Below are 26,651 nucleotides of genomic sequence, written 5' to 3' on the forward strand. Positions count from 1 at the left end.
AATTTTTTCCCTAATATCCAATTTAAACCTCCCCTGGTGCAGCTGGAGGCCATTTCCTCTTGTCCTATCACTTGCTGTTAGCCATATCACATTTGCTTTCCATTGCTGTGGGCTTCTGCTTCCACAATTTGTGTGCCACTGAAGACCAGTTTTGGTGATTCATAATGAAGGAATCTACTTTAATGCTGAAATACCAGCATTTCTTGTGTCATCAGCACACTTTGGTGTAGATAATGTAGTTCAGAAACATAAAAGAAGAGGCTGTTCAGACTTTTAGCTCCTTAGAACTGGAGTGGTTGGTAAAGTGTGTTGTCATTATAGTGCAAGAGTTCTATTGTCCTTACACTGCAAGGGTTCCATATTGCCAGAGTTTTGCACCTCCTTGATGTTTCTTGTAGGCATCTCCTCTAGCACTGACTCTTCCTTGTCCTCACAGCAGCCAACTCCAGTTCCACCAATCCACTCTTTTATAACACTCTTCTGACTGGCTACAGCTGTGGCCTGTTAACATCAGGCCTGCTCCTAATCCTTAATAATTGGCTCAGCTGAAACTCCTTAGGGGGTAAGATTACTTTCTATACTGCCTTTATTTACTTATGTTCTATCCCCCTACAATTCCCCCTTTTTCTTTTAATTACAAAGTTGCAGCATTTCTAGAAGCACATGTTCAAATAAATTAACATTATGACACATTCATATATTTCATTCAGAACCAATAGATATTAAAATGTTCAAACAACATATTATAGTACAAATATATATATTTCTAAATGTTCAGTTTTATAGCTTTTCTCAGTTTACAAAGTACTTATGTTCCAAATCTTTTATACTCACATTTAACAAACATTAACAGCTGCAATTGATATATTTTACCAATAGTTTAGTATTCAAGTCCTTTTTCCTGAATCCACAGGGTGATATAGTTTAGTATTTGAGTCCATTTTCTCCCGAATCACATCAGATCCTTTAACCCAGATCACATCGGGGTCACCATTTGTTGTCATTATATTGCAAGAGCTCTATTGTCAATACATTGCAGGGGTTCCATATTGCCAGAGTTTCATACCTCCTTGATGTTTCTTGTACACAGCTACTCTTGGCACAGATTTCTCTATGTCTTCACAGCACCCAACTGACTCCAGTTCTTCTTAGCCAACCAACCCACTCTTTTATAACACTCTTCTTTATTCACTACAGCTGTGGCCTGTTAAAATCAGGCCTGCTCCTCATCCTTAATAATTGGCTCAGCTTCAACTCTTTAGGGGTGAGATTACTTTTTATACTACCTTTACGTACTTATGGTCTATTCCCCTACATTAGTGCAGGCAGAATGATTTGAAAACTTTTCAAGAAACATTTTGTCAGTAGCAAGAGGGACAATTGGAGTCAGGTGATAAAGGCAAGGCGGGCTGGTTTTGTTGCTGCAGCTGGGAGAGGAGAACATATGTCCAAAGGCAAGGGAACAAGGATAAAAAAGATGCAGAGTCTATTTCTAGCCTGTTCATGCTTCAACCTCAATATTTTGTCCTCCTGGAGGGGACCAGGTCACCCAAGTGTCTGCCTGTCTCTGAACCAGCCATTGGTCTTTGCTGATTTACAGTCAGTGAGCAGAAAGGGGCATTTCCAGAGGGATGGCTCCTGCTAGGAGCAAATCACAGGATAAAACAAATTGATTCATGAAGGCATTTGTATTCCTTGCTGGAAGGTTACCAGCTCTTCTTGGATAACTTCATTTTCTATACCTGGTTCTTTGCAAATCCATGTAAACTCTGCATTCATAGATTCCCAGCTGCTTTCTATTTTAATAGTTTTTCCTTTGTTTTTACTGCTTCAGCCCATTAATGAAAGCTTTTAGGAGACCAATGAGTTCTCATTTTCTGGGGCACTTCTAATCTCAGAGATGGAAACTCCAAATCTGTCTCATGGTTATAAATCATACTTTTATTGTTAGGATTCATTTTCTCATTAGGGTAGGATCTAGAGGCTAAACCAGATCAGCATGTCTCTTGGGATAAACACTGCAGATCTCAACATAATCAGAATGGAGGAGAATTTTATTCTTTAAACAGTAAGAGTTTATAGTTGCTTGTTTGCCTCCGTCCTTCCCTTTTTATTTATTCTGGAAAGGATGTGCTTCAATGAAATTTTTCTTCTCTTAACTGCTGCTCTTAAAATTACATCAGTCCCAAACTGATGGGCTGTATTAAAAGTACAAGTGTAAATGCTGAAAAATTAAAATCTCTTTGTTATGCAAATGGAAGACACTCAGCAGAAAATCCCCCAAATCAGCACTTTGCAGTAGCTGGGTATTTTTTGAGTGCTTTGCAGGAATGTGGCAATGTTGAGTTCTTGGTCCTGAGCAGTTCAACTCCTACTGGGTCCAGAAAATGGGGCAAAATGGGTTGGTTTAGTGCTGTAGCTTAGCTGGTGGTTTGTTACATCCTCCCCCATGCTTCAACACACACCATGGATTTGTGAAGTCAGCAGATGCAGTTACAGGATACAGCTCATTATTTCTAATTATTGCCATTCCCCCTTGTCCTGCCACTCCAGGCCCTTGTAAAGATTCTCTCTCCATCTTTCTTGTTGGCTCCTTCAGGCATTTGAAGGATCACCCCAACAACTGGGTCACCCCAAAGCTTCTCCTCTCCAGGCTGAACAAACACAATTCTCCCAGCAGAGCTGCTCCATCCCTCTGATCACCCTGGTGCCTCCTCTGCTCTCATTCCAGCAGCTCCTTGTCCTTCCTGTGCTGGGGACACCAAGCTGGACACAGGACATCCAGGTTAGGAACAGGATTGCTGCATAGCCAAATTGAAATCATCGCAGGAAATTGTACAAAAGCAAAAGCCAAAGCAAAGCCTCAGTGGAAGTGTTCGACTCTGCACAAAGTGAGGCTGTTTTTACAGGGAAGTTCTTCCAGGCCTGATTTCAGATGGAATTCCTGTCCCTCAGTCTGGACGTTTGTAGCACAGACATGTCCCAGGGAGCAGGTCAGCCCAGGTTGTTTTGTTTTTATTGCTAATTGAGAACGGGACACTTTTAGAGGACAATTTATCTGATCCAATTTAAGTGTCTCCTTTATGGTGACAGAAATCATCGCAGAGAATCCACCACTGACTTCACAGAGTGGATCCCTCTTGACTTTTAAGGGAACCTGGAAACTTCTCTGCCCTGACAGCTCCTCTGCAGACCATAAACTGAGACAAATGATCCCAGCCACATCAGCTGCAGCTCACAGGAGGGCTGCCACGAGCAGTGCCCATCCATCAATTTTTTATGGACGGCTTAGTTTATATTTTCTGCAGGTTTTGCCTCCAGCAAAGACTTTTAGGGAACATAACCCATAAAAAACAGTATAATTCTGCTGAAGAGGGGTGGTGTTTTCTTCTAAAATACATAAATTGCTTATTCATATATAAGAAGTTTCTTATAAGGAGGTGATGCTGTTTGTTTTTTTTATAATCTGAAGAAGGTAAATTGGGCTGTTCTTTTTTCTCCATAAAGCAATTTTAAATCCATGGCTTTCTTAGTGTGGGGAAACATTCAGCTATTGATTTCTGTGGAGAGTGGAATTTTAATGTTAAACTCACAGGACTGTGTTGGACAAATAACTTTTGCTCATAATCATAGAAGGGGTTGCAAGGGACTTTAAAGTTCATTTTGTTCCAATGCCATAATAATCACAATAGTAATAATAACAATAGTAATAGTAATAGTAGTAATAATAATAATAATAATAATGAATATAAATAAATCAAAATATCTAAAAAAATAGAGGTGGAGAAAGATTTAAAAAGTTTAATATACATAATGTAGAAAAAGTTTAATATACATAATGTAGACAACCACAGTTAAGTCAGACACCTCAGACTCCACTTCTAGGAAATTGCAAGTGTTGGAAGAGGTCTCCAACAGGTCCATCCTGGCCTTGAACACTTACCAACATCTAAAATTTAAGGATCCAACCCATTTATTTCATTTGGGAAGCTGCAGATTACAAAAAAATCTAGGAAACTGATGTAAATTCCTGCTCAAAATCTTACACCTTTGTTCTTCTGTCTACATTTTCTGTCACCTGGCAAGCTAAAAACTCAGTACAATTCAGACTAAATAATTAAGGTGTAATTTAAATGACCCCTAGGATGTTTCAGCCCAACTCCAGCTAATTTTATATTCAAAGACAGAAGCAAAGGCCAAGAAAATCCATTTGTCCATTATCACTGGCATTTTTTTCTATCTGTGTTAGACTGTCTCAAAGGATTTGGGATAAAATGACCACAGCCAGGGCTCTTTATTCAAAGCTACTTCTAATTCATGGAAAATAAAGTATTTTCTGCCATGCCTGATGGACTGGCTGGCTTGTGTCTCAGTTAGAATTAAAAATATTCAAGCTAACTCGGAGAAGTCATACCAGGACAATGTTAAAATCCCATCCCTCCCTGGCTGGTGGGGAAAAAATTCATTTTGATTCAGGATATACCCAAGAGTTTGGGTGAGTAATGAGTGACAGAGGTGTAGGGCAAAGTTCATCCCAAATTATTATTCTGAGGTGATCAAAGCTACCTATCTTTTATTCTGGTACTCAATATGGCTTTAAAAAAAGATAGAAAAGATTGTTCTGTTTCCACAAAACAATTTAGGTTTGACTAACTCAGCCCTTGTGATCCAAAAGAAGCAGGGGAAAAGAAACAATCAGAAATTTTCACTTGGCAGTGGTCTGATGTTTGATGATTGATCCATCAAGAGCAAAATGAACCAGCCTGGGAAATTGGTATTGGGGTGGGAAATAAGTTGGAAATGAGCAGGCAGAAGGCTGAAATCGCACTTAGCTGGAAAAGGAATTGAGTTGTGATTTCAGAGTGTAGCGATGCAGCGTGGGGAGGAATGGGTGATGAAGGCAAGCACTGCTGGCCACCTCAAACCCATCACCTCTGTGCAGCTCATAAACCTGGGTGGAAAAGGAAGTTTTCAGGGAATTTCATCTCTTACTGTAACAACGCTTTTTGCTGCCAAAGGCAGGACAGTAAAATGCTTCTTCTTCCACATGTGGATCTCTGGATGAAGCAGTAAACTCTTCCTGTTTTGATAGCTTTTTGGTAAATTTTGATTTTGCGCTCCGGTAACTCCAAGCAGGAATTTTTTTGCAGTGTTTCTGTCCTTCAATCAGACTTTTCCTTTGCAGTAATGAAGAATTAGGAGAGCCCTCCAGTGGCCAAGGGAAAAGGATGAGCTCTGGCAGAGAGCCAGACCAGCCTGGAAACCAGGGGCAGAAATATCTGCAGCATATTTCAGAGCTAGGAACTTCTGTCAGGGATGGCTCATACCCCACTTACATTAGTCCTTTGATGCAGAGGAATCCCACAGCACCTGAAAAACTCTGTAAGTGAAATAATATGTGGGCATTCCTTCATTATTTCTTTCTAAAAAAGGACTATTTGCGTGAAGGGGATAAACTTTAGGGATAAACTGATAGCTTTTATACTTAATAACTTTACAGGGATTGAAAATAAAAAGAAATTGGTGCTCACAAAGGTAATTCTTAGTATCCAGAATGCAATAACTGCCAAAAAAATCTCTTCAAAAGAAAATTAATAATTATTATTCCTTCATTTTGTAGCCCCCAAAGGTAAAGCTGTGATGAGCAGGTCCTTGTTGCCTGAAACATTGCTGTAAGTGATGATTCTGATGATCTTATTAACTGGGAAAGGGAAGAAATGCTGGAAAATAATTTTTTCCAGTCATCAATCACAGATTCTGACATCTGCTTATGATAACTGGCAGTTAGCAACATCATGGATGGGCACTCTGGGGGGTGGTGGGACATTTGGAAGGTTAACAAGGGGATTTGATGAGTTCAGAAGAGGATCATCCCTTGCTTAGCAATGAGATGTTGTTATCTTGCCTTTGCAGTTGAGTGTGAGAGCATGTGAGTGACAAAATGTTTAATCAGAGTGTTCCATGTTTTCCCCAAACTCATTCTTTAATATTCATTGGGGTGAGACGTGCAGTTTTCCAAATAAAAACCACATTAACACATCCTGGGGAAAGAAACCCAGCTGTGCTGTCAAGCAGACTGGGAGTGCCACACTTCCCAGGATTAATTTGTTGCTGCACCTGTTATTAAAATCTCTATCCCACTATCAGCTAGTTGATGACATTTACCCATGTTTTACATCTATGCTGAAATAAATCTGTTTCAATGTTGATGCTTATTTCAGTTTTCAGGTTTTTTTAATTTCAGTTTTGCTTTGAATTCTTGTGGATTGATCCATGGCTTTTGTAAAAATGGAACCAGTTACAGATTGAGAGCTGCATATCCAATGCCTTGATACGAACAGAAAAAACTTGGATTTTTGAGGCTTTAATCTGTTTTTCAAGGTTTGTACTTATTGTGAAAGTTCTTAACCATAAAATGGGCACAGACAATTTACAGGTGGCTCAAATTGTATGATTTAAAATAACAGGATTCTATAAGTTTTATACAAGATCATTAAAATTCAAATAAAAACACAGCATTTTAACAAATATGTGTGCGTTTCAAAGCAGCAGGAAGTCCTAGGTTTCAATTTCTGTCAGACATGTAAGTAAAACTCCAAAACCCATCTCAGATATGTGATGTGTTAGCAGTTGACAGCTCTTTCCAAAGTACAAACATATCTTGGGGTGAGTAACATCCTTCTAAGCAAAATATCTGAGAGTTGTAAATTTGAAGATATTTGTCTCCAAATTAAATGAATCATCATTCTCTGAAAGTGTCCATTTCCCTGGAGACTGTCAGAGAACTTGATTTAGTCTAGACACCCAAATTTTAGGTGGAATTAGGTAAGATGAATCCTTCTGCCTCTATGAACCTCTCAAATACCCTAAACCATGCAAGCCCTGAAGTTCCCTGAACTGCAGAATCAGAAATACTGGCCCTCGTGGTGAAAACATCAAGGGGTAGTGAGCCAAGCTAGGGAGGAGATCTGCAGAGGGATTTTTTATCCCAGGAGGTGTCCAAAATTATGTGAGGTCACTGATTCCAGACACAGGCACAAGCTATTGCAGCAGAATTAATGTTCTGACATCCTCCCTGTTCTTCTGGGGCTGCAAACTTGTGCAGCAGCAGTTTAAAAATCACAGATCAGGCAATTATTACATTCTTCTTCCTCAGTTATCATGGCCATAATAATATTATGATAATCCATTTTCATGCCTAATCGTTCCAGCTGGGGTCTGGTGTGACTGGACCCTCCTCACTGTCTGGTGAAAATGATGTGTTTGAGAACCCCTGTCTGAATTCTCAAAGTCAGTGTTCTGCTCATGATTCCTGCCACTTCATTTCCAGGCTTTTTCTCTGGTGTTTGCTGAGTGGTGGCTGGCAGAGAGATGCAAATCTATTACACAGTGTTTGTGTTGTATTGATTTCCTCTGGTAAATAATTCCATTTAATCTAAGACATGGAATCTCTGAAGATAATGCTGCTGGCATTGTGATAGTCCTGTCCTAACAGGACATTTTTCTTCTCATATTTATTCCTGATGTGTTTAATTTCAAATAGTTTTGCTTGCTCTCCTATGAAATGATACGCCCAAAGTTACGGGATTACAGCTGCCAAACCCTCCAGGAAGATGAGGTGGGCCAGTGGGGAAAAGCTCAGCAAACAATTTGATCTTTGTTCAGGGCATCTGGAATGGGATTAATCTGATTAATACAGACATTTACATCAATCCAAGCTGGTTCCTCTTATAGACAGCAAAGATCTACTCAGGGTAATGGTTAGAGCTGAGGACAAAATCAATCTCATCAGGTGAATCTCATTGCAAAAGTTCTTATTTTTTTCTGTTGGTTGCACACCTCAGTTAACTGGAATCTCTGGAAACATTTGCACTGGGGACACCATAAAGGAAGTGTCCAAAATTTGTTTCCTCTCTGGGATGTGTTGTAAACATAACAGTTCAACCAAAGGGAGAAAACTGTCAGGAAAATTTCAGTTGCTCTACAAGGCTTGTGCTACTGTTTGTGTTTTAGGAGCTTTGCCACATTTATGAATGATTTAAATTAACTCAATGAATAAAAATCTACTACATAGAGTAAAGCCTATGTAAAAACAGTGAAAGCCTCCCTGTGCCATGCTGCTGATGGGATTCTTCCCTGTTATGACAGGCCCAGGTTTTGCCCACTCTGATATCTCCAGGTGTCCCAGAACACTTGAGATGCCTGAGGACAAAATGTTTGAACTGTGGCTGCTGCTTCAGAAGGGATGGATCTTCCCAAGGCCCTGAGTTTCTCTGCCAGCCTCATGTGGCTGTTCCACACATGCTGGAGTACCTCAGATCTTGCAGGGCACACACTTCTGGGCAGTGCAATCAGAGTCTAGATCCTTCTTGCCTATAAATGGCAGCTTTGCTAACTCATGGAAAGCAGAGGGTCAGAGCAATCTTGAGAGCTGGCAACTCTACAGTGATTCAATCTGTTACAAGTCCTTGATTTTCCACCTGGTTTGGGCCCAAAGGAGCACAGAAGCCACTGGCCCAGGGTCCCAAAGACATAATGGTGGTCATCAAAGAAAACCCAAACAAATATGAATTCGATGGTTTAAAACTGGGAGTCACGACATTGTAGCTACCATGTGTGCTGGGCCATGAAGGCAGGGCCCACACCCCAAAGGGTTAATTCTCTTACTTCTTCTGTTAAAGCTGCTTAGGAAGCCCTGTTGATTAGATCATGGCAATTTGGAGCAGGCTGGTTTTGTTGGTTTGTCTTGGTTTGAAAAGACAGGTGTCTGCTAAGGAAGGCAGGAGCTTCTCTTGAAATGGAAAATGTAAACCCCCTCCTTCCGAATTATTATAATTTGAAATTAAGGGACTCTCAGGTAAAGATATGGGAATAGGAGTAACAGTTTTTTTAATAGGAAAATTAAAAATACAAATGCAATAGTACAAAAAAACGTAAAACCACTGCCAGAGTCAGGCCATGCCCTGTCCCCCTGTGTGCCAGGGGGTGTCCCAGCCCCATCCCAGGGGGGCTCAGCCCTCCTGCAGTGCCAGCTGTGGCTCTGCTGCAGCAGGGATCCTGCACAAGGGGGGAGTTTTCCTCTGCAGCTCCAGGGCTGCTGCAGATGGGCCTGGGCTCCCTCTGGCCATGCAGGGCAGCAGAAAGCTGCTCCTCTGGCAGTGCAGGGGGCAAAGGCTGCTGTGCTGGGCCAGGCTCAGATTGGATCCAGGCAGGAATGCTTGGCTCCTCCCCTGGGCGGAGCATCTCCCCACGGGATGCTGGGATTGGATCAGCCCTGCAGGGACACTCAGTGGCCATGGACAGCAGAGATCTCCTGCAGGGAGGGTTGGCTGGGGGAGATAAAGAAAAAACTGCCGCATGAACAGAGATAACTGCCCCAGCTCTGACAGATGGTGATAGAATACACACCCCCTGCCACATCTTGCATTTCCAGCCTAAGACATCGTAGCATCTGATTTGGGCCATTTTTAGAGCTGGGATACTGAGCAGCAGGACTATGTGTTATTTGTCTCTCTTTGTGCTTTCTGAGCTCCCTGCTGTTTCAAAATCAGGCACTGTGCAGTGCCTGTGTGTTTCCAGAGGAAATGAGGGATTGACTTCTGGACATTTTGATGTCTTTTCTTTCTGTACATACTCTCAGTTTATGCTACATGGGAAGACTACTCAGATCTTCCCAGCATGCACTGAAAGGCAGCACAAACCAGAGTGGGAGGCAGGGAGAGCAAAAGTTTGGCATATCCTGAATTAAGCCCCGAGGAATTTTGTGGCTGATGTGTTCTGAGGAGGAGAACAGGACAAGACCCCTGAATCTTTACATCCTTTCTGGCTGTGCTCCCATTGTATATGACAGAAAGAGTGGGACTAATGGCACACATCTTCATGGTCATAATTCGTTCAGATGGGACTTAACCTTCTTTATTTTTGCTATCTTTTGTGCTTATGCTGTAAACAGAACACCAGGCCATTGCCAGGCATAGATAATTATATCAGATGGGTTCCTTTGTGTTTTTGTGTGTCTGTGAAGCGCTGACTCTGAATTTGACCCTGTGTAAATTCAGAGTTATTCTGGAATGCTGCTGTGCTCTTATGCAGTGGTTGATGTTCTGTACATTCATCTAAAGCAGCTCACTTCAAGAAAAATAGCTCTGGCAGTTCATTAGTGTGTCAAGGTTGGTTCTTTTGTGTGTTTTGTGTTCTTGTAATCTCCCTGCAGTGTCTCATCGTTTGTCTCATGTAACATGATTCACTCACACAGGTTTTATAGCTATAGAGAATGACAAGTGTATTAATGTGCCAAAAGAAATATATTGATATTGTATTGAAATGGCTACAAGCCATTTATTATTTACACTGTTGGATCTTTTTACACCCCCAGTAAATATTTTCTAGCATCAATGGAGCTGCAAAGATTCACCACCACAGACCTGCATTTATTAATTTTATCTTTGCTCAGTGGAGTCATACTTCATTTCTAGCAATAAAGAATGTCTCCTGTTTCTAACAAATGAGTCTATCAGCTGAAACAAAGATCTCTATGTATCTATGTCTAATCTTCCTCTCCACATACAACAATTTTCAACTCTGAACTTTCAGTGGAGGTCTCAAGTAGATGCAGAAGAGACCAGATTTTGATTAAAAGTGTAGTCTTCAGTTTGAGAAGGGGTTTTCTTGAGCAGTCTACTCCTGTAGCAGAGTGGAATTCATTGTGAGGAGCCAGGGTGTGGTGTGGCAGAGAAGTCAACCATATGTGACATATCCATGGCAGTTCTGAAGCTGTCTGTGGAAATCCTTAAGCTGTCCTCAATCTCTTGCTGTTTAAATTACCTTGTTCCCTATGGTCTAAACGTGCTCCCACTCTTAAAATTTCATTTACACACCTGGAATGGGAAGATAAATATTCTACCAGCTCATGGCCGTGTTGTCACTGCGTTTGAGGTGTGCAGTGAGAGCAGTTTTACAGTGCAGCTTGAGAAGGAGGGCCTTGAGTTTTGTGGCCCAGAAGCCACTTGGGTGAATTTACACCTTCCTCAAGGTCTGCATTCCTTACCAAGCTGAAAAGTCCCAGTAACTTGAAAGGTTGATGCTGGAATGTCAGTGCAACAACACAGGATTACTGGGGGACACTTTTCAGAGAGGAAAAGGAGATGAGAAGAAAAATTATTGTGCCAGTTGAAACTCTCCAGCCTCATATTTAGAAGTGACAGCTCCACGAGTGAGTTAACAGAGCAGTTTATACATGAGATGAAGAGTCTGGGTGTGGACATACAGACCTAGGTTAGGGGAAGAGAGCTGAAGAACCAACACTGGGACTGTGACTCAGTGTGATACCTCCACACTGGTGAGGTGAAATTCCTGAAAGCCAAATGTCGCTGAGGTACAAGGACACTGGTGTCACCAGATGGACAGATGATGTGCATTGCCTGCCCTGAGCCTTGCTACAAAGCAGAGCACAGGGTGACTGCTGTGCCTGGAGAGCAGGAGCTCTTCACATTGACAGACAGAGAACAAGAGTGATGAAACTGTCACTGTGGTGGGAGGCTGAAAACAGAGGCTTTTCTTTCTCTGAAGAGGGGAAATGAGGAGACAACTTGTGTTCTGTTTTTTTTTTTTTTTTTTTTCCTATTTGGTTTTTTTTTTTGGCTTTTTTTTCCCTTCCTCTCAGTTATCATCCTGATTCTTGAAATACACCAAGGAATTTCTTGGTTTTGTGTAGGTTGAGGAGAACTCAGGTGGTTCTGGAGCTCCTTCCACCCTCTCCAAACACTTCCAGTGACTGCCTGAGTCTGCACAGAGCTGAGTTCGGATGTTTTTGGGTAATCACATCTCATCCTTGCTCCTCACTGTTAGTGGGGCAAAGGAAAAGCTGTGCTCTGGCTAATTCCATCAGCTGTGGCTTGGAGTGGGTTGGAGATGAAGAAAGCAGCTGTGTAGCAGTGGTGGGAGGGCTGACAGACGGAGGTTTCCGTTGCCATTTATGAGCAGAGCTCGTTCCTTTCCCAGAAGAACTGCAGGTGAACTTTTAACAAGTCCTCTTTAAAGGGTCTTGCTGAGCTCAGTAAGACACTTTGTCTGTCTGTCTCTTCCAGAGCCTTGCACATGCACCCAAACCAACCAGTGAATAACAGCATTTTGGAATGAGCCCACTTGGAAGCTGGCAAAGTTTTCCTGGCTGCCAGGAACCAAATCCCAGCTTTCCTGGGATGCTGAGGAATTTCTAAGGCAGATCTCTGCTGCCTGGCAAGGTTTGATTTTTCTCATGTGCACCGTGGCATCGGCAGGGAAGCAGAAGTGTCAGCAGCTGCAGGATTTCTGTCAGTCTTTCATACCATTGAGTTTGCTTCTTGCATAAAGAACAAGATTTTCACATCAAATGAGTCCAACTGACAGAGTCAGGATGTCACCACATCCACTCAGAGGGAAACTTTGGTGAAGTGGTTAATTGTACCCAGGGATAGCTGCAAAAGTAGTTTTTTCATCAAGAGGTTACAGTAGAACTGGGATTATTAAAGAATGGTGCTGATTTGTGGACTGAGAAACAATAAATTATTTTCTTCATTCAGACTTAATCCTCAACATTCATCCCCTCTATATTTATTTTTGCAGTGGGTTTTTTTTTATTATTATTAAATATATGGAACACAGCAGGATTGATTGTACAATACATAATGCTTCTAAGATTTTCTAAAATTTGAACTGAAAAGATGAAAATCAGTTTAGATTGAAGATTTTCTAGCTCTTGTCACTTAAATGAAGAAATCATTCTCCTGATCCTGGAAAAATATTTAGTTTAATTCAGGGCTATTGTTTCAGGTGCTAACCACTATAAAGAACAGAATTGAAATAAAATCCAGCTTAGTGTTTGACTTTGTAATATTTGAACCATTTGAAAAATCTTCAAGAGTTTATTCTGGAAAACACAGGGCAGAAATAGGAACATAAAACATTTACCAAATTTAAAAGTAGTTACTTTTTTTGAAACTGTCATTCTTTTTCTGTAATTTATTGAGTGATGCATTCCTCAAAAAATTCAGGAAACTCCAGTGCCCAAAGCCTCCGAGCAGGATTTTGATTCCAGAGTGCTGAACAAACAGCATGAAAAAATAGAAGGGCAGTCAGTAGGTGAGAAATGAAGACTTTTGGCCAGGCTGTGTGATTTTTCTCCTGCAGAGAGGCAGCAGAAGCAGGAAGAAAAATAAACTTACAACATCCTGGACCAGTGTCCTGCTGACTGCTCAGTCCTGCCTGTGTGGGAGCAGCCACAGGTACATTCAGGTGCTGTCCTGTGAGAAGGTCCCAAAGCCACCCCTGAGGACCAAAAGGAATTTTATGAGCTCAAATGAACTGTCAGGAAAGAGAAAATGAGGGTTTAGAGCACCCTTTGTCCCTCACTCTTGGAAGCTGAAGAAAAAGGTTTTTCTCCTCAAAGCACTGTTCAAAGCCAGCCAGTAGGTTGGTCGTGGTCATGTTACATGACTGATGCTAAAAAAATTTTCTCACCTGCCTTTTGGGGTTAGAGGTGCATGGGACAAAGAGATCTGTTGGTGTTGAGAAGGGTTGATTTGTTGCAATTGAGATTTCTCCAGAGGGGCTGCAGTTTTGGGAACATTCACTTGGGAAGGAGATCAAGGCTCCAGAGAGGGAAGCAGAGAGATGCATTCACTTCCTCAGACTATCCCAGTGCCTAGAGAGTTTGTACACTTGTTATTCTCATGGGGTTTTACATATTTCAAATAAAAATACTTATCCCAAAACCACAGTGGCACTCCTCCCCTCCCTGCCACTGCAGTCTGAAAATGTTAAAAAATCTCCAGATTCCCAGATGGCAAAATAACATCCTGGCTGGTTCTCTCCTCAGTGCATGTTGTTAATTTATTTGTTGTTCTAACCCAGTTATTTTTTCTTTTTTCTCTGTCTGGATGCCACAATTCTTTTAGTCCTTCAAAAGTGAAGAATAAAGCACTTCAGTCTTAAGTATGAATAAAAGGAAGGTCCAGGCCTTTGCAGGGGGGGGGATAAATGTTATAGGAAGTGCTGTACCACTGCTTTGAGCTCAGTGTAAGCACCTTGTCCTATCTAAAACTGTGAACAGACTGGAAATGTTTCATTTTGCTGTCTTTGCCTTCGTTTTCTGCATTGCTCTCTGCCACTTCCATATCTACTGATCTTGGTCTACTCCCTTACAAGGTCAGTTTTTTGTTTGCTTCCCAAAATCCTTCTGAATCTGTAATCATAAATTATCCTCAGCAACACTTTTTTTTTTTAAGAATTTCCTCATAGCTTGGTATAGCAAGTCAGAAAGGCTGGTCAGGTCTGAGCAGCATGTCCCAGAGCGCAGCCCTTCACCCAGTTCCCACTGTGCTGAGTTTTGGTTTCCCAAATACTGCCAGCCTTCTGGGCAGCTCCTTCCCAACTTCTCCTCCTTCCCTTCTCCTCCTGTCCCACACTGACCTCAGTTTGCCAAGCCCTTTGCTCTTCCCTCTCTCCCCACACCAGGATTTTCTTGTTTAAGGGTTCCTCCTCTTGCTCCTGGTCAGTGTGGGTGCTCATCCTTTCTGAAAACCTTGCCCTCTCCTACCACTGGAAAGTCAGAGGGGCATTTATTTTCTTCCTGTTCCCCTGAATGATCCATCCTTTGATTCAGAGCTCTCTTTGCCTTGCCCTGCTCTGCTGTCCACCCCATCCCATCCCATCCATGTGAGGGGCTAAAAGATGTGTTCCCTTGGTGCCTGCAGCCTACTGTGCCTCTTCTGAGGCTCATCATTCCAGATTTCTTTACTCCAGACCAGGCTGGATGGGGCTTGAAGCAACCTGGTCTATTGAAAGGTATTGGAATGAGATGATCTTTAATGTCTCTTCCAACTCCAGCCTTCTGTGATTCTGTGATTACTCCAGATTCCTTTATCCCAATACCTCTCTTCTGTCAGATCATCTCCTTTATTATTTCTTTTCTTTCTCAAGGCCTGCACAGCAGCTCCTGGGCCAGGTCACTCTTTCCCCCCCTGCCCCAGCATCCCTGCTCATCCTCAGTTCCGCACAGCAAAGGCAGGAATTGCTTCGCTCCACACAAAACCCGGGCAGTTCTCCTGCTCTGATAGCTTTTCCTGTTCTCCCTGGCTTTAATTTGCAGCGAGTATTTTTATTTTTTTTTTTTTTTCCTTTGCCACAGCTCTCATCCCCGGAGCTAACAATAAAACCGTGCCTGAGCGTGTCAGAGGGAGGGAGGGAGAGGCGGCAAAGCAGAGAGAGGGAAGGAGGGAGGGGATGCAGCAGCGCAGCGCTGCTCTGGCACGGTGAGGCGGCATCTGCGAGCCCGGGGACGCCGAGCAGAGAGAGCAGAGAGAGCAGAGCCCCTCTCTCCGGGCTCAGCCCCATGCCATTGGCTCCCGAGCCGCTGGATTGAAAGGCAGGAGCAGCTCGGAGCGCTGAGCCGCACAGGCAGCCGCAGCCCCAGCCAAGTTGTGCGAGCAGCAGAGGCTCGAACGCACCAGGCTGCGGGGTGCCCGCGCCTTGATGCTCCTCTTGCTCCAGAAAGGGGAAAAAAAAAAAAACTAAAGAAGACCAAAAAACAGCAGCCAGAAAGGGGTGAAGGAGCCTGATCCAGTCCAGCAGTCCCGGAGGGAATAATGGATGTGACCGTCTCTCAGTTCATCCTGGAAGAATTTGATGTGAACTGCAGCCTCCTGGATCGTTTGCATGAGACTTTTTTAGAGAGTTCCTCTCTGCCTTTCCTGGGCTTTGATGGTAGGGATTGTTACCTGGTGCGGAGCTGGGGAAAAGCTTTAGAAGTGCTGAGATTAGGGTTGTTTTGTGATGCAGAGTGCTTTTGTGCTTTCTGAACCGCTTCTTTTTTGCCTTTCTGTCCCGTTTTTTCCTAACCCCAGGTCCGTACTGCAATGCCACCACGGACCAGATCGGGACCTGCTGGCCCAGAACGTCTGCGGGGGAACTCGTGGAGAGACCCTGCCCCGAGTTCTTCAATGGGATCAAGTACAACACCACCAGTAAGTACAAACTCCTTTCTTCTCCCTCCCGCAGATCTCGTGTTCAGAAGGCGCCTGGGGACGCCCCAAAATCCATTTCCATTAAAGAAAAAAAAAAAATTAGCAATAAAAGAAAAAAAAAAAAGTTTGTTTGGGAATCAACATTTCCTCCACATTCCAGCCTGTATATTCAAAATTTTTGCCTGGAATGGTGCAGATTTCTCAAAAGCGCAGACTTGTGGACGCTGTTTCCTCTTTGCTGGAGTACATTTAGGGAGATCCAGGCAGAAAATATCCTCTGCAGTCTGGGGAGGGTTTGTTGTGCTTTGTGTGTTTGTGCATGTGTAGCTGCCTACAGCTCAGAGTGTTCGTAGCACTGCTTCACCCACCTGGATAATTAGACAACCTTTGGCTCATGAAATACCTAATCCCACCACCTAAACTGCGTTTTCAAAGGACAGACAGTGCCTCTTCCAGGCTGTGTGAGCAGGAGTTCAGACCCTGCTGGGAGCTGGATGTCTCAGACAGAAAGAAGGCTGAGGGCTGCAATCTGTTTTAGCAACTTCATCAGGGACTGGCTGCTGAGGCTGGAGCTGCATCAGCCCTGCACGGGAGACAGGAGAGGAAATCAGGAGGCAGATGATATTCAAAGCAAGGGAGCACGGGGGCTCCTTAGAAATCTCCTGGATGCTTTATTCTTCGAGGTAAACAATCATCATGATGACTCACTACAAATTTATTATTCAGCCTGTGGGACCCAGGCACTCATTTCCTTTTGCTTATCTGTCAATACCCTTTGGACCTTTCATTAAGAGTTTTTAAACATATTAATTCCAAATATGTGCACTCACTTGTTTCTCACTCATTTTTTTCAGTGTGGTTTTGATAGGAATAATTTCATTCCACGTAGGGGTAATTTCATTCCCTGTTTCTCTCTGAACTTTTGCTTGGCTGTTGGTGATCTGACTTGTAGGTAATGTTAATTTTGTGGAGCCAGCATCCCATAAAAGAGTGACCCTGACATATCTTATTTGTTGATACCCTTTGGACCTTTCTTTTAGAGTTTCTAAACACATTAATTCCAAATATGTGCACTCACTTGTTTGTCACTCACTTTTTCAGTGTGGTTTTGAATAATTTCATTCCATGTAGGGATCATTTCATTCCATGTTTCACTCTAAACTTTTGCTAGGATGTTGGTGATTTCACTTGCAGGTAGTGTTAATTTTGTGGGGCCAGCATCCCGTAAAAGAGTGACCCTGACATTGTAGATCTTATTTTTAAACTTGTAGAAAGTGAATTTATTCCTTCCCCAGCTCTGGGTATCATGGTCAGGTAACTGGCCAGAAGTTTGGTGCGTCGGCTCTGTGAAACAAAGTCCCCTGCCAGGTTTGTTGTCAGGGACAGGCTTTGAGCAGAGTAAAAGTTGCTTCAGAGAACTGCAAAATCATCCTAAAGCCCCCTAATCTCAGACCTGGGTCTTTGCAATAGAACAGGAGGGAGCCTGGAATGGGCTGGGTGATCCTGGCTTTGGCTACAGCAGGTGCTCCACTGCTTGTTTAAGTCTCAGCTGAGACCAGAAGAAAATTTCTGAGAATTAAGGGCAGTGCAGAACACGGTGGAAAGAATTTAAATGTTTTTCTTGTATATGAAAGAAAAAAAAAATTGAATACTCCAGTTTGGTTTTTATAAACTCTGTTTTATAAATTCTGCTTGCACTAGTTCATCAATGACCTGATTTAAAGTTCTTCACTGCTGTTCTCCTTCTCAGTGGTGGCTGATGCTTGTATTCCACTGCTAATAAGTTTTCTTAAATTTTTTGCTCTTAGAACAATGGCATGTTAATTGAATTGAAGACTAATAGAAATATGTTATTGAAATGCTGAAGCATTATTATTTGAGGAAATGGATATTTTTCTCCTTTCAACTTAAAATGTGAGCAGCTGCCTCCTGTTGATCTTATACACTTCCATGTATGTCATCCCTCCAAGATGTAGTGCAGAAAACAGAGGGAAGGACTATATCAAAATTTGGTCAAATTTTGGAATCAGTAGCTCCTTGGGAAATAGCAGTTAAGGGATTAAAGCTTGGAAAGCACTAGGAGAGCAGGTTGAGGTGTCAGTACACAGGTGCAATCCCTTTTGGCATTTGAAAAATAAAATTTCTGCATGCAGAACATGTCCAGAATTTGGGAAAACTAAATAATAACACAGTCTGACCACTTGCATGATTTCCCCAAGTTGGTTTGTGGGCTGCCTCATTTGTGATGAGGCTGATTGTGCTGAAAACCTCAGCTGTGTTCCCCGTGCAGATGATAAAATGAGCACAGACAACTGATTAAAGAATGGGAAATGGATCTTGAAAATCTCAGAGGTGAACAATACAGCTCAAAATGAGGGTCTGATAGGAGATGTCTTGAATCAACATAAGATTTCTGCCTAGGACATGTAGTTTTGTTCTATTTTTTGTTCTATTTTGTTTTGCATTTTGATGAGGCAGAGGAAGAAATGATGGTTTGTTATATTATACTGATTTTTTTTTTTGAGAGCAAAATCAGACCAATTTAGAAAAACCACCTTGCATTGCCTTTCTTCTACTGAGAGCTTATCCAGCTCCAGGTTGTAACTCAGCATTTATTATACTGTCAGGTATCCCATGTTCATGAGCTGCCACCTTTTAGGAACTACTACTTTTATTTGGCATTGATTTTGTACATCTGTGAGCATATTTTAGATATCTGTGAGTAAATTTTATATATCTGTCAACATATTTCTCATTTGAAAGCCTGTAAAAATTTTGGATCATTTTCCAGTGATTTCTTTTTCAGTTTTAGAAACCAGGCTCTCAAAGATTCCAATTTCCCACCAATTTCCTGAAAGCAGCTCATCAGCTGCAGGGAATGAGCCCAGCAGCATTCCCTGTCAGGGAAAGCTTTTGAATTGTAGACACTGGGCAAATGCAGGCTGGGAAGTGCCCAAACTGTGGGAAAAGCTTTTGGAAAACTCAGAGAAGCACAAGACACTGATCCATGGCCAGGTTTGGGTACTCATGGGGCTGTTTCTGCACCTCAGTGTAGTGTCTGTGCATGCAGGGGATGGAATTCAATATAAAAAGTGACAGGTCCTGAATTCAAGACAAAAGCTGACAGGTAGGTTCCTGCACAGATCAGCTCATCAGAGGCTTTGGCTGCACCTCCCCTGCGTTGTGTCCATCCTGTCACCTCTAACTTGGATGGGGAATGCTATCAAACCCTGCCAGTGCCAGCAAATTCAATTCTAAAAACTCCTTAAGAAAAAGAACTTCTGCTTCAAAATCTCCCCTCCTGTTTGCCACACCAGAATAAACTGTTTGTGTAAAATATTTCCATCCTAACTGCAAGAAATTCCCGTGGTGGTTTCTGTGCCTGGGTCTGTGTTTCTCTGTGTCTCCTGGGAGCTGCTGAGTGACTCAGATAAGTTTCAGCTGCATTCATAAAACAAAGTCTGTCAGTCTGTGAGGATTTTTTATCCCTGACATTTTGTTATTTTGGTGATGTGTTGGGGGTTTTTCCTCCCTCTTTAAAGTCATGTTGACAGATCACACTGATTTACCCTGCAGGGTGAATGTGGGCAAGATGCTTTTTGACCAAGGATCTGAAAATTATGCCATCCACTTACAACTTTGCAATTTTTATGTATTATTCTCAAAGGGGGAAAAATTAAAAGAAACAGGGGGAAAAAAAGTCTGTGTTGGTGCCGTGTGTGACTGTGCACTTGTCTCTGCTCAGGTTCTATATTTAGTGGGAAATGACAATATCATTGCTGCCCTCTAGATGTGTTTATGCTTTGACAGTGTGAAGCTTTTAGTCTTGTTTTAGGAAACAGATTAATTCACTTATTAGGATATCCTGAAGCTTGATTAATTCAGCAAATGGCCCATAATGAGCCTGGTTTTGCTGCTTGCTAAGAAGCAGCTGTTCAAGCACATACTTAGAGTGTGTTACAGGCTAAAGTATGTCTCCATTAACACTTCCCCTACAGATTTCCCTGTGCAAAGGGAAAACAAACCAGGGTTAAATGTTCATCTGATGGACAAAAAGTGTTGACTTTTGTGGCCTCAACTGAACTGAGTTTGTCTCAATCACCTGATATGGCAGGGGGTGTTCTGTGATGACATCCATCCCTCGTGGGTGCTCACTTTGCTCTGGGCTGCAGGCAGGAGCTGCAGGCATTCAGAAGATATTTCAGATTAAAACCCACAAAGCCAGGTATTTCCAGGTAGTATCAACAGCTAATTTAAGTACTGAAGCTCTAAAACAAGTCAGAGCTCTAATTGACAGAAGGAGTGAAGCCTGGGGAGTTACTGAGCTCAGCCTAAATGAGCAGCTCAGCTCAGCTCAGCTCAGCTCAGCAGCCCCTGCAGGAGTGACAGTGCTGTTAGATAATGCTGTGGGGTATTTTGGTGCTGTTTCAGCCTTGTTGCAGGTTTGTATTTCATCTCCCAGGCCACGCAGGTGTTGCAGATGCTCAGTGACAAACGATCCAATGCATTTGTTCAGGCAGCTGAATTCATCCCTGGGCGTGTGTTGCGCTGAAGCGATCCCACTCCGGGGGATTGAGATCAAACTGCTTTTGTGATCCACAGCAACACAAGGCCTCTGTAGCTCCAGCTCCCTGCCTTCAAATCCACCTCTCTCTCTCTCTCAGTGTAGGAAAGCTCTTTGGCTGTAACAGCCACTTCTCAGGAGTGTTTTGGATATCACACAAAGCATCCTCCTCACAGGAGTGTTTTGGATATCACACAGAGCATCCTCCTCACCTTCTCCAGGGACTGTGCAGCTGAGAACAGGCACACGACCACTGCTAACCTTGCCCTGATGGGGACTTTGTTCCTCCTTGTTCCGAGGGTGTGCACCACCTTTTCCTTGGCCCTACAACCAGCTGCCTGCTGAGACAGCTTTGGAGAGGGTTGGCTCCTTCCCCCATATTCCTGTGTATGGGCATGGGGGAAAGAGCCCCTGGCACAGGGATCACACCTGTACCTGTTTGCTGGGCTTGCTCCACACTCAGAGAACTCCTGCAGTTCATGGCTGTCTCATCTTGAGCACAGAGAAATAATCTTTTGTGTGCTGAGAGAAGGGTGAAGAAGTGAATTAATAGCTCTTCTGTTATGCATTTCCCCTCTTTGGAAAGGGTTTAAAGGGATGAGTCAATTTTTAAAAGAGCTAATTTTTGTAGGTTAAAATCCTGCTTTTTTATGGAGATCTAACCTTTGCTGCTTTTCCTTCTGATTAATTCTTGCTCAGAGTTTTCAAGATGTGGCTCCAGCCTGCATACAGAACATGAGCCTTGCTAGGAAATCAAGTCTCAGGGTCTTGTTCATGTTTTGTGGGCAAGCCCTGTCCTGATAATTACAGAAATGTGCACTTTTAGACGTGGCTGGCCCAGAGGCTCAATTAACATTTTCATTTATGTTTTATCTCATGTATTTTAGTGTCTTGACCACTTCTGTTGATCACATTCACATGACTTACTTGTTCCCCAGAGGTTTTTTCTGGCTTGGTTTCTAAAGGCTGTGTTTTTGAAAGCAAAGTCCTGCTGTAAATGACAGAGAGCCCTGAAGTTCTGATGGCTTTTCATCATTATTGGAGAGAAATAAAATGTCCATCATGGGCATGCATGTGTGTTTCCACATTCAAAAAAAATTACTATGAATCCCCAAAACTACTCTCACCTCATCTGTCTTCTGTAACCTTGTTAGATGTCCAGAAGGCTTTTATCCCACTGTTTAATGACAGGGGATTTGGGATAAAAATAAATGTTTTGTAGCCAATTTTAGTTATAGAGTCACTAGAAAAAGACTCTTTTTTTGTTAAAAAAGTCTGCAGCCTTGCAGTAGCCTTGTATCAGCCATCCTGGGGCGTAAAACACAGTATTTTCTGCTAGGAAGTCAAGACTACATGAAAGTTAAAGGAAGGAGACTGATGAGAAATGCAACAAACTCGACAGTGGAAAAAAAAGAAGTCCGGAATTGGAATTCTGGGGGAGGAAATAAAACATCATTTTTAAGCTCGTAAAGGTTCTCTCTGAGGAGATCAGATCTGCAGCTGATTAGGTCAGCTTGTCTCCAATAGCTCTGTGTCCAGATTAAGATTTCAATCATTTTTGTTCATTTTCTCTTGCTGCTTTTGCACAGAAACACAAATACACACATCTTCCACAAATACAGTGGGAGGCTCTGGATTTCAGTCTTGCACAGATGGGAGAGGCTTCGCTTGCTCCCCCCCAAATTTTTCTTCTTTTTTTTTTTCTTTCCTTTGTGAAGCATAATTTGTGGTATGAGATGGCTCTGATTTTGCAGTCTGGAAGAAAAGTGTTGGAAAAAATATTTACGAGGAGGAATGAAAAGAATCCATTTTTCTTGCTCCCACTACTATCATCATATAAAACATGTGATTTCTTCATTGAGCCCAGGACACAAGTTAATTGCTGTAGTAAAATAAGGAGATTGTTAATGTTCCTTCAGTCAACATTAAAGGACCTTTTCTCCAGCCAATTAAACATGGATTTGTACTTTTGTTCTTTGCTAATAACTTGAGATGGCTTTGCTGTGGTCCTGTTGCACCTGATTTGGGTTCTCTTTGGTTTAGGCTTGGCTTTGGGGCAAAATTCACCCAGAATGCACCAAAACTGGAACTGTAGCTGCCATTAATCACCAAAGTCAGTCAGACCTGAGCAGTGGCACATCTTGGAGAGGGCTTTAAACCCTGGGCCAATGGGAGGATCAGCGAACAAAGTTGCCCTCATTATTTTGGAGGTTTCTTCATGATTCTTTCTTTCCCTAAGGCAGCTGCCCCATTCATCTCTCTGGAACTTGCTGCTGTCTAAGCTGGCAGTGACTTCCAGCTGGCAAACAGATGGACTGAAGCCCATTTCTTTCCACAAGTTTGGCATTGGATGACACTTGCAAAAACGTGTGCTTCTGGAGCATGAGGAGGAATAGGGAATGGCTCAGGAACAGATGGGGAAGGGAAAGAATTAAATATATCACAAATCCTCACCACAGCATAACAAAATGAAAGGAAAAATCCCACCCAGCTGCGTGCAGTGTGGACGTGGGATTTCTTTGTTCCTTGTGGATTTTGTGGTGCTTTATGACCCATTTTCCACCCCGACAAGCTGTGGGAGGCCGAGGTGGAACCGTGAAGGTGGAATGGGGCTGTGTGTCCCCTCTTCTGTGGGGTGTTGCCTCTTTCAGCTAGGTGCTGAACACCTGAGACTCTCTGGGACTCACCTGAGACTTTCTGTGACTCACTTGAGACTCTCTAGGGCTCACCTGAGACTTTCTGGGAGTCCCTGAGACTCTCTGTGACTCACCTGAGATTTCCTGTGAGTCACCTGAGACACTCTAGGGCTCACCTGAGACTCTCTGGGGCTCACCTGAGACTTTCTGGGACTTCCTGAGACTCTCTGGGACACACTTGAGACTCTGTGGGACTCACCTGAGACTCTCTGGGGCTCACCTGAGACTCTCAGTGATTCACCTGAGACACTCTGGGACTCAACCTGAGACTTTCTTTGACTCACCTGAGGCTCTAGGGCTCACCTGAGACACTCTGGGACTCACTTGAGACTCTCAGTGACTCACTTGGGACTCTCGGGGACTCCCTGAGACACTCTGGGACTCCCTGAGACTCTCTGTGAGTCACCTGAGACACTCTGGGCTCACCTGAGACTCCCTGAGATTCACCTGAGACTCCCTGAGATTCACCTGAGACACTCTGGGCTCACCTGAGACTCCCTGAGATTCACCTGAGACTCTTTGGGACTCACCTGAGACACTCTGGGCTCACCTGAGACTCTCTGTGAGTCACCTGAGACTCTTTGGGACTCACCTGGGACACTCTAGGGCTCACCTGAGAGACTCTGGAACTCACCTGAGACTCGCTGGGACTCAACTGAGACACTCTGGGACTCACCTGAGACTCTCAGTGACTCACTTGGGACTCTGGGGCTCACCTGAGACACTCTGGGGCTCACGTGAGACCCTGGCACTCACCTGAGGCTCTCGGTGCCTCGGGGGGTTCAGCCTGTGTTTGCTGTCACCAAAGCTGTGGGACAGTGTCCCTGGGGACACGGCCACCCGCCATTCCGCCCGCCAGCCACAGGGTGTCACTTAGAGTGCAGGCAAAGCCAGTGTCCCCTGCAGGGTGACCCTGCGCTGGGACAGAGCTGCTGCCATCGTGCTGCACGGCTGAAGAGCCTCGCTGAGGTGGGCAGGGACAAGGACACCGTGGGAGCGACACTCTGGGAGGGATCCTGTGTCCCCTCTCCTGTGGGGTGCTGCTCTGGAGAGCTGCAGGAGGGGCAGTGCTGGGCTTTGTTCCCAGGTGGGTGTTGGGACAGAGGATGGGGAGCTGTACAAAGCCCAGTGCAGCCGTTCAGGGGTGAAACAAAGCTCTCAGAGGAGCCTGAGCAGGTAACAAAAACCTGCCCTTGGATGATGCAGGGATTGCTCATGGCTGGACACGCTGTTTTCACCATGGCATTGCTGCCCTTTGCATCCATCTGATGTCTCATTGCTGTCCCCTTGCAGCTGCTGTTGATTGTCCCTCAGTGCCTGCCAGATGTTCCAGGTGCTCCCAGTGACCAGCAATAACTCACAGGTGTGTTACTGTGGGAACCCAGAGCATCCCTCTGGCTGTCCTGGATTGTCAGGACCCCTGCCAGGGGGCTCAGAGACCCTGGCACAGAGCCCAAGATGCCCCTGTGGGTTTGATTATGGCCCATGGAGCAAATTACCAACCTTGTATGAAGATCAGCAAGCCACAACAGTTTAGGTAGAATAACAGTGAAGTTATCACAGGGTGAAAAAGTAGATTTTGGGGTTTTTGGTATGGGGGTTCAGGAGGCAAGATGGAGGGAACTGGGTGTGTCCAGCCTTTCTCCTTCTTCTTGGCCTCCATCTTCTGCTGTGATGGTGGCACTTACAGATTTGTTTTAAGTAGAAGCTCACTGTCTAACACAGGTGATGGGTATTGGAAAGTAATTGTAAACATTGTACACGTAGTTTTTAGCATAAAGACATAACAGTGCCCTGGAGGGCAGGCAGAGTGCCTGGAACTGTCCTGCTGGATGGACCTCGGCTGGCTAGGAGAAAGAATTTTATAGATAAGATACAATAAACAACCTTGAGACCGAGAACTGAAGAGCTCTGACTCCTTCTTCGACCACCAGGCTGGGAAAAGAGACTTTCTAACACATCTTGGGGTCACTGTGACCAGCAGAGATCCCAATATGTTACCTGAGGTGAGGCAGTTCCACCTCAGCTCTGACCTGCCTGTTTTGCAGAACAATTAAATCAATAAATTAGGCAGATTCAAGTTCTTTATGTTTCCCTCTATGCTTTGCCATGACACAGAAGTATCTTTGCTGTTCATATAATGGCAAATCTTTGCAATTTCTGTGGCTTGGAAGAACAGACCTTCAAGCTGCATCCTTGTCCAAATGAAATTCTCAGGCTCTGACAGTCATTCAAGGCTTTGCCCAAGGTTTGCTGTCCTGGGAAAGGGAACTTCCTGCTCAGTTTTGGACCCCAACATCCAGACTTGACTTGATTGGAATAGCCATTCTTAGCAGCTTGAGAAGTTGATGAGAAATAAGGTTTCCCATGGAAATTGAAGGGGAATGGATTTTTAGTAGATATTTTCTTTTTGAGTTTTTTTTCGGTGTGGTTTTCATTCCCCTCAGATGTTATTCTTGGAGTTCATAATTGGTAGCTCTTGGGACAAATTCATAAAATCAATAAAACTAGGATTGCTTTATGCTGACTTCTTTCTCTGCAGTGCTGGGAATAACAGAGGAGCAGATACTGCTCCATATGAGACTTGTGCTGGGAGAAGCAATAGTTTGAAACAAATTATAGGAACAGAAATTCAGTATTTTTTTAAAGAAAGAAAATACTCTCTAGTCTCATGAAGAGCTTTCCCTGGGAAACCAAAATGAGGAAAAACCTTTCCCAGTTTGGTTTTATTGTCCCAAACCCCTGGTGACTGGAATGCCCTGACCATGCTGTGAGAGAGGAATTAATGCAGAGGAGCTGCATCCTCCTCAGTCAGCCAGGGAGTAAACAGAGCTTTGGAAAACAGAAAATGTGTTATGGAAATGAGAGAAACACAGAAAATGGGAAATTAGTTTGCTAGTGCAGAAAATAGGAAATTAGTTTGCTAGTGCATCATCACCATTTTAACTAAACTTAGACGTGACTTCCTAGGGATTCTGTTTCTCATTTCTAAGAATTTTTATCTAACTTAGGAATTGCTGAATTATGCCAGTAATCCCTGAAACATCAGCATTTGTGTATTTCAGAGTACATCATGAGCAGTCAGGATTGTTGCAGGATCTCCAGGCTCCACACTGATTCCTGCTCTGCAGCTGGAGCAGCAGCTGGAAGCAGAAGGATTTCAAAGATTGTTAGTTCTGGGCTGATCTTAACACACCTGAACAACTGAAAACTCTCATCTCTGTGTGGGAACCAGTGTGGAAAATGGGAGTTTGGGTGCTGGAAATGGATTTGTAGGATTCACAAGAGGGGGACACCCTATTCCTTTGCAGGACAGCAGAGCAAAAGGCTGGGGATGAAGGGGAAAGGGAGAAGCAAGATCAGAGAGATTCCCCAGTGTTGGCCTTCCAC

At 43.5% G+C, this 26,651-nt stretch overlaps 1 protein-coding gene across 2 annotated transcripts in view; it reads left to right on the plus strand.

Moving 5' to 3' along the window:
* CRHR2 (corticotropin releasing hormone receptor 2) overlaps window positions 1-26,651 on the plus strand; it is a 149,280-nt gene that overhangs the window by 29,555 nt on the left and 93,074 nt on the right. The window contains exons 1-2 of one of the 2 annotated variants that reach the window (XM_063175573.1): window positions 15,273-15,741; window positions 15,882-16,001. In XM_063175573.1, the coding sequence (XP_063031643.1) occupies window positions 15,624-15,741; window positions 15,882-16,001 (238 nt within the window). In that variant the 5' untranslated portion in view covers window positions 15,273-15,623. Of the gene's footprint in view, window positions 1-15,272; window positions 15,742-15,881; window positions 16,002-26,651 lie in introns of those variants that run through there. The other variant, XM_063175490.1, reaches the window with a different exon arrangement.

This window comes from Melospiza melodia, chromosome 1, assembly GCF_035770615.1.
Source record: "Melospiza melodia melodia isolate bMelMel2 chromosome 1, bMelMel2.pri, whole genome shotgun sequence".
Taxonomy (NCBI): Eukaryota; Metazoa; Chordata; class Aves; order Passeriformes; family Passerellidae; genus Melospiza; species Melospiza melodia.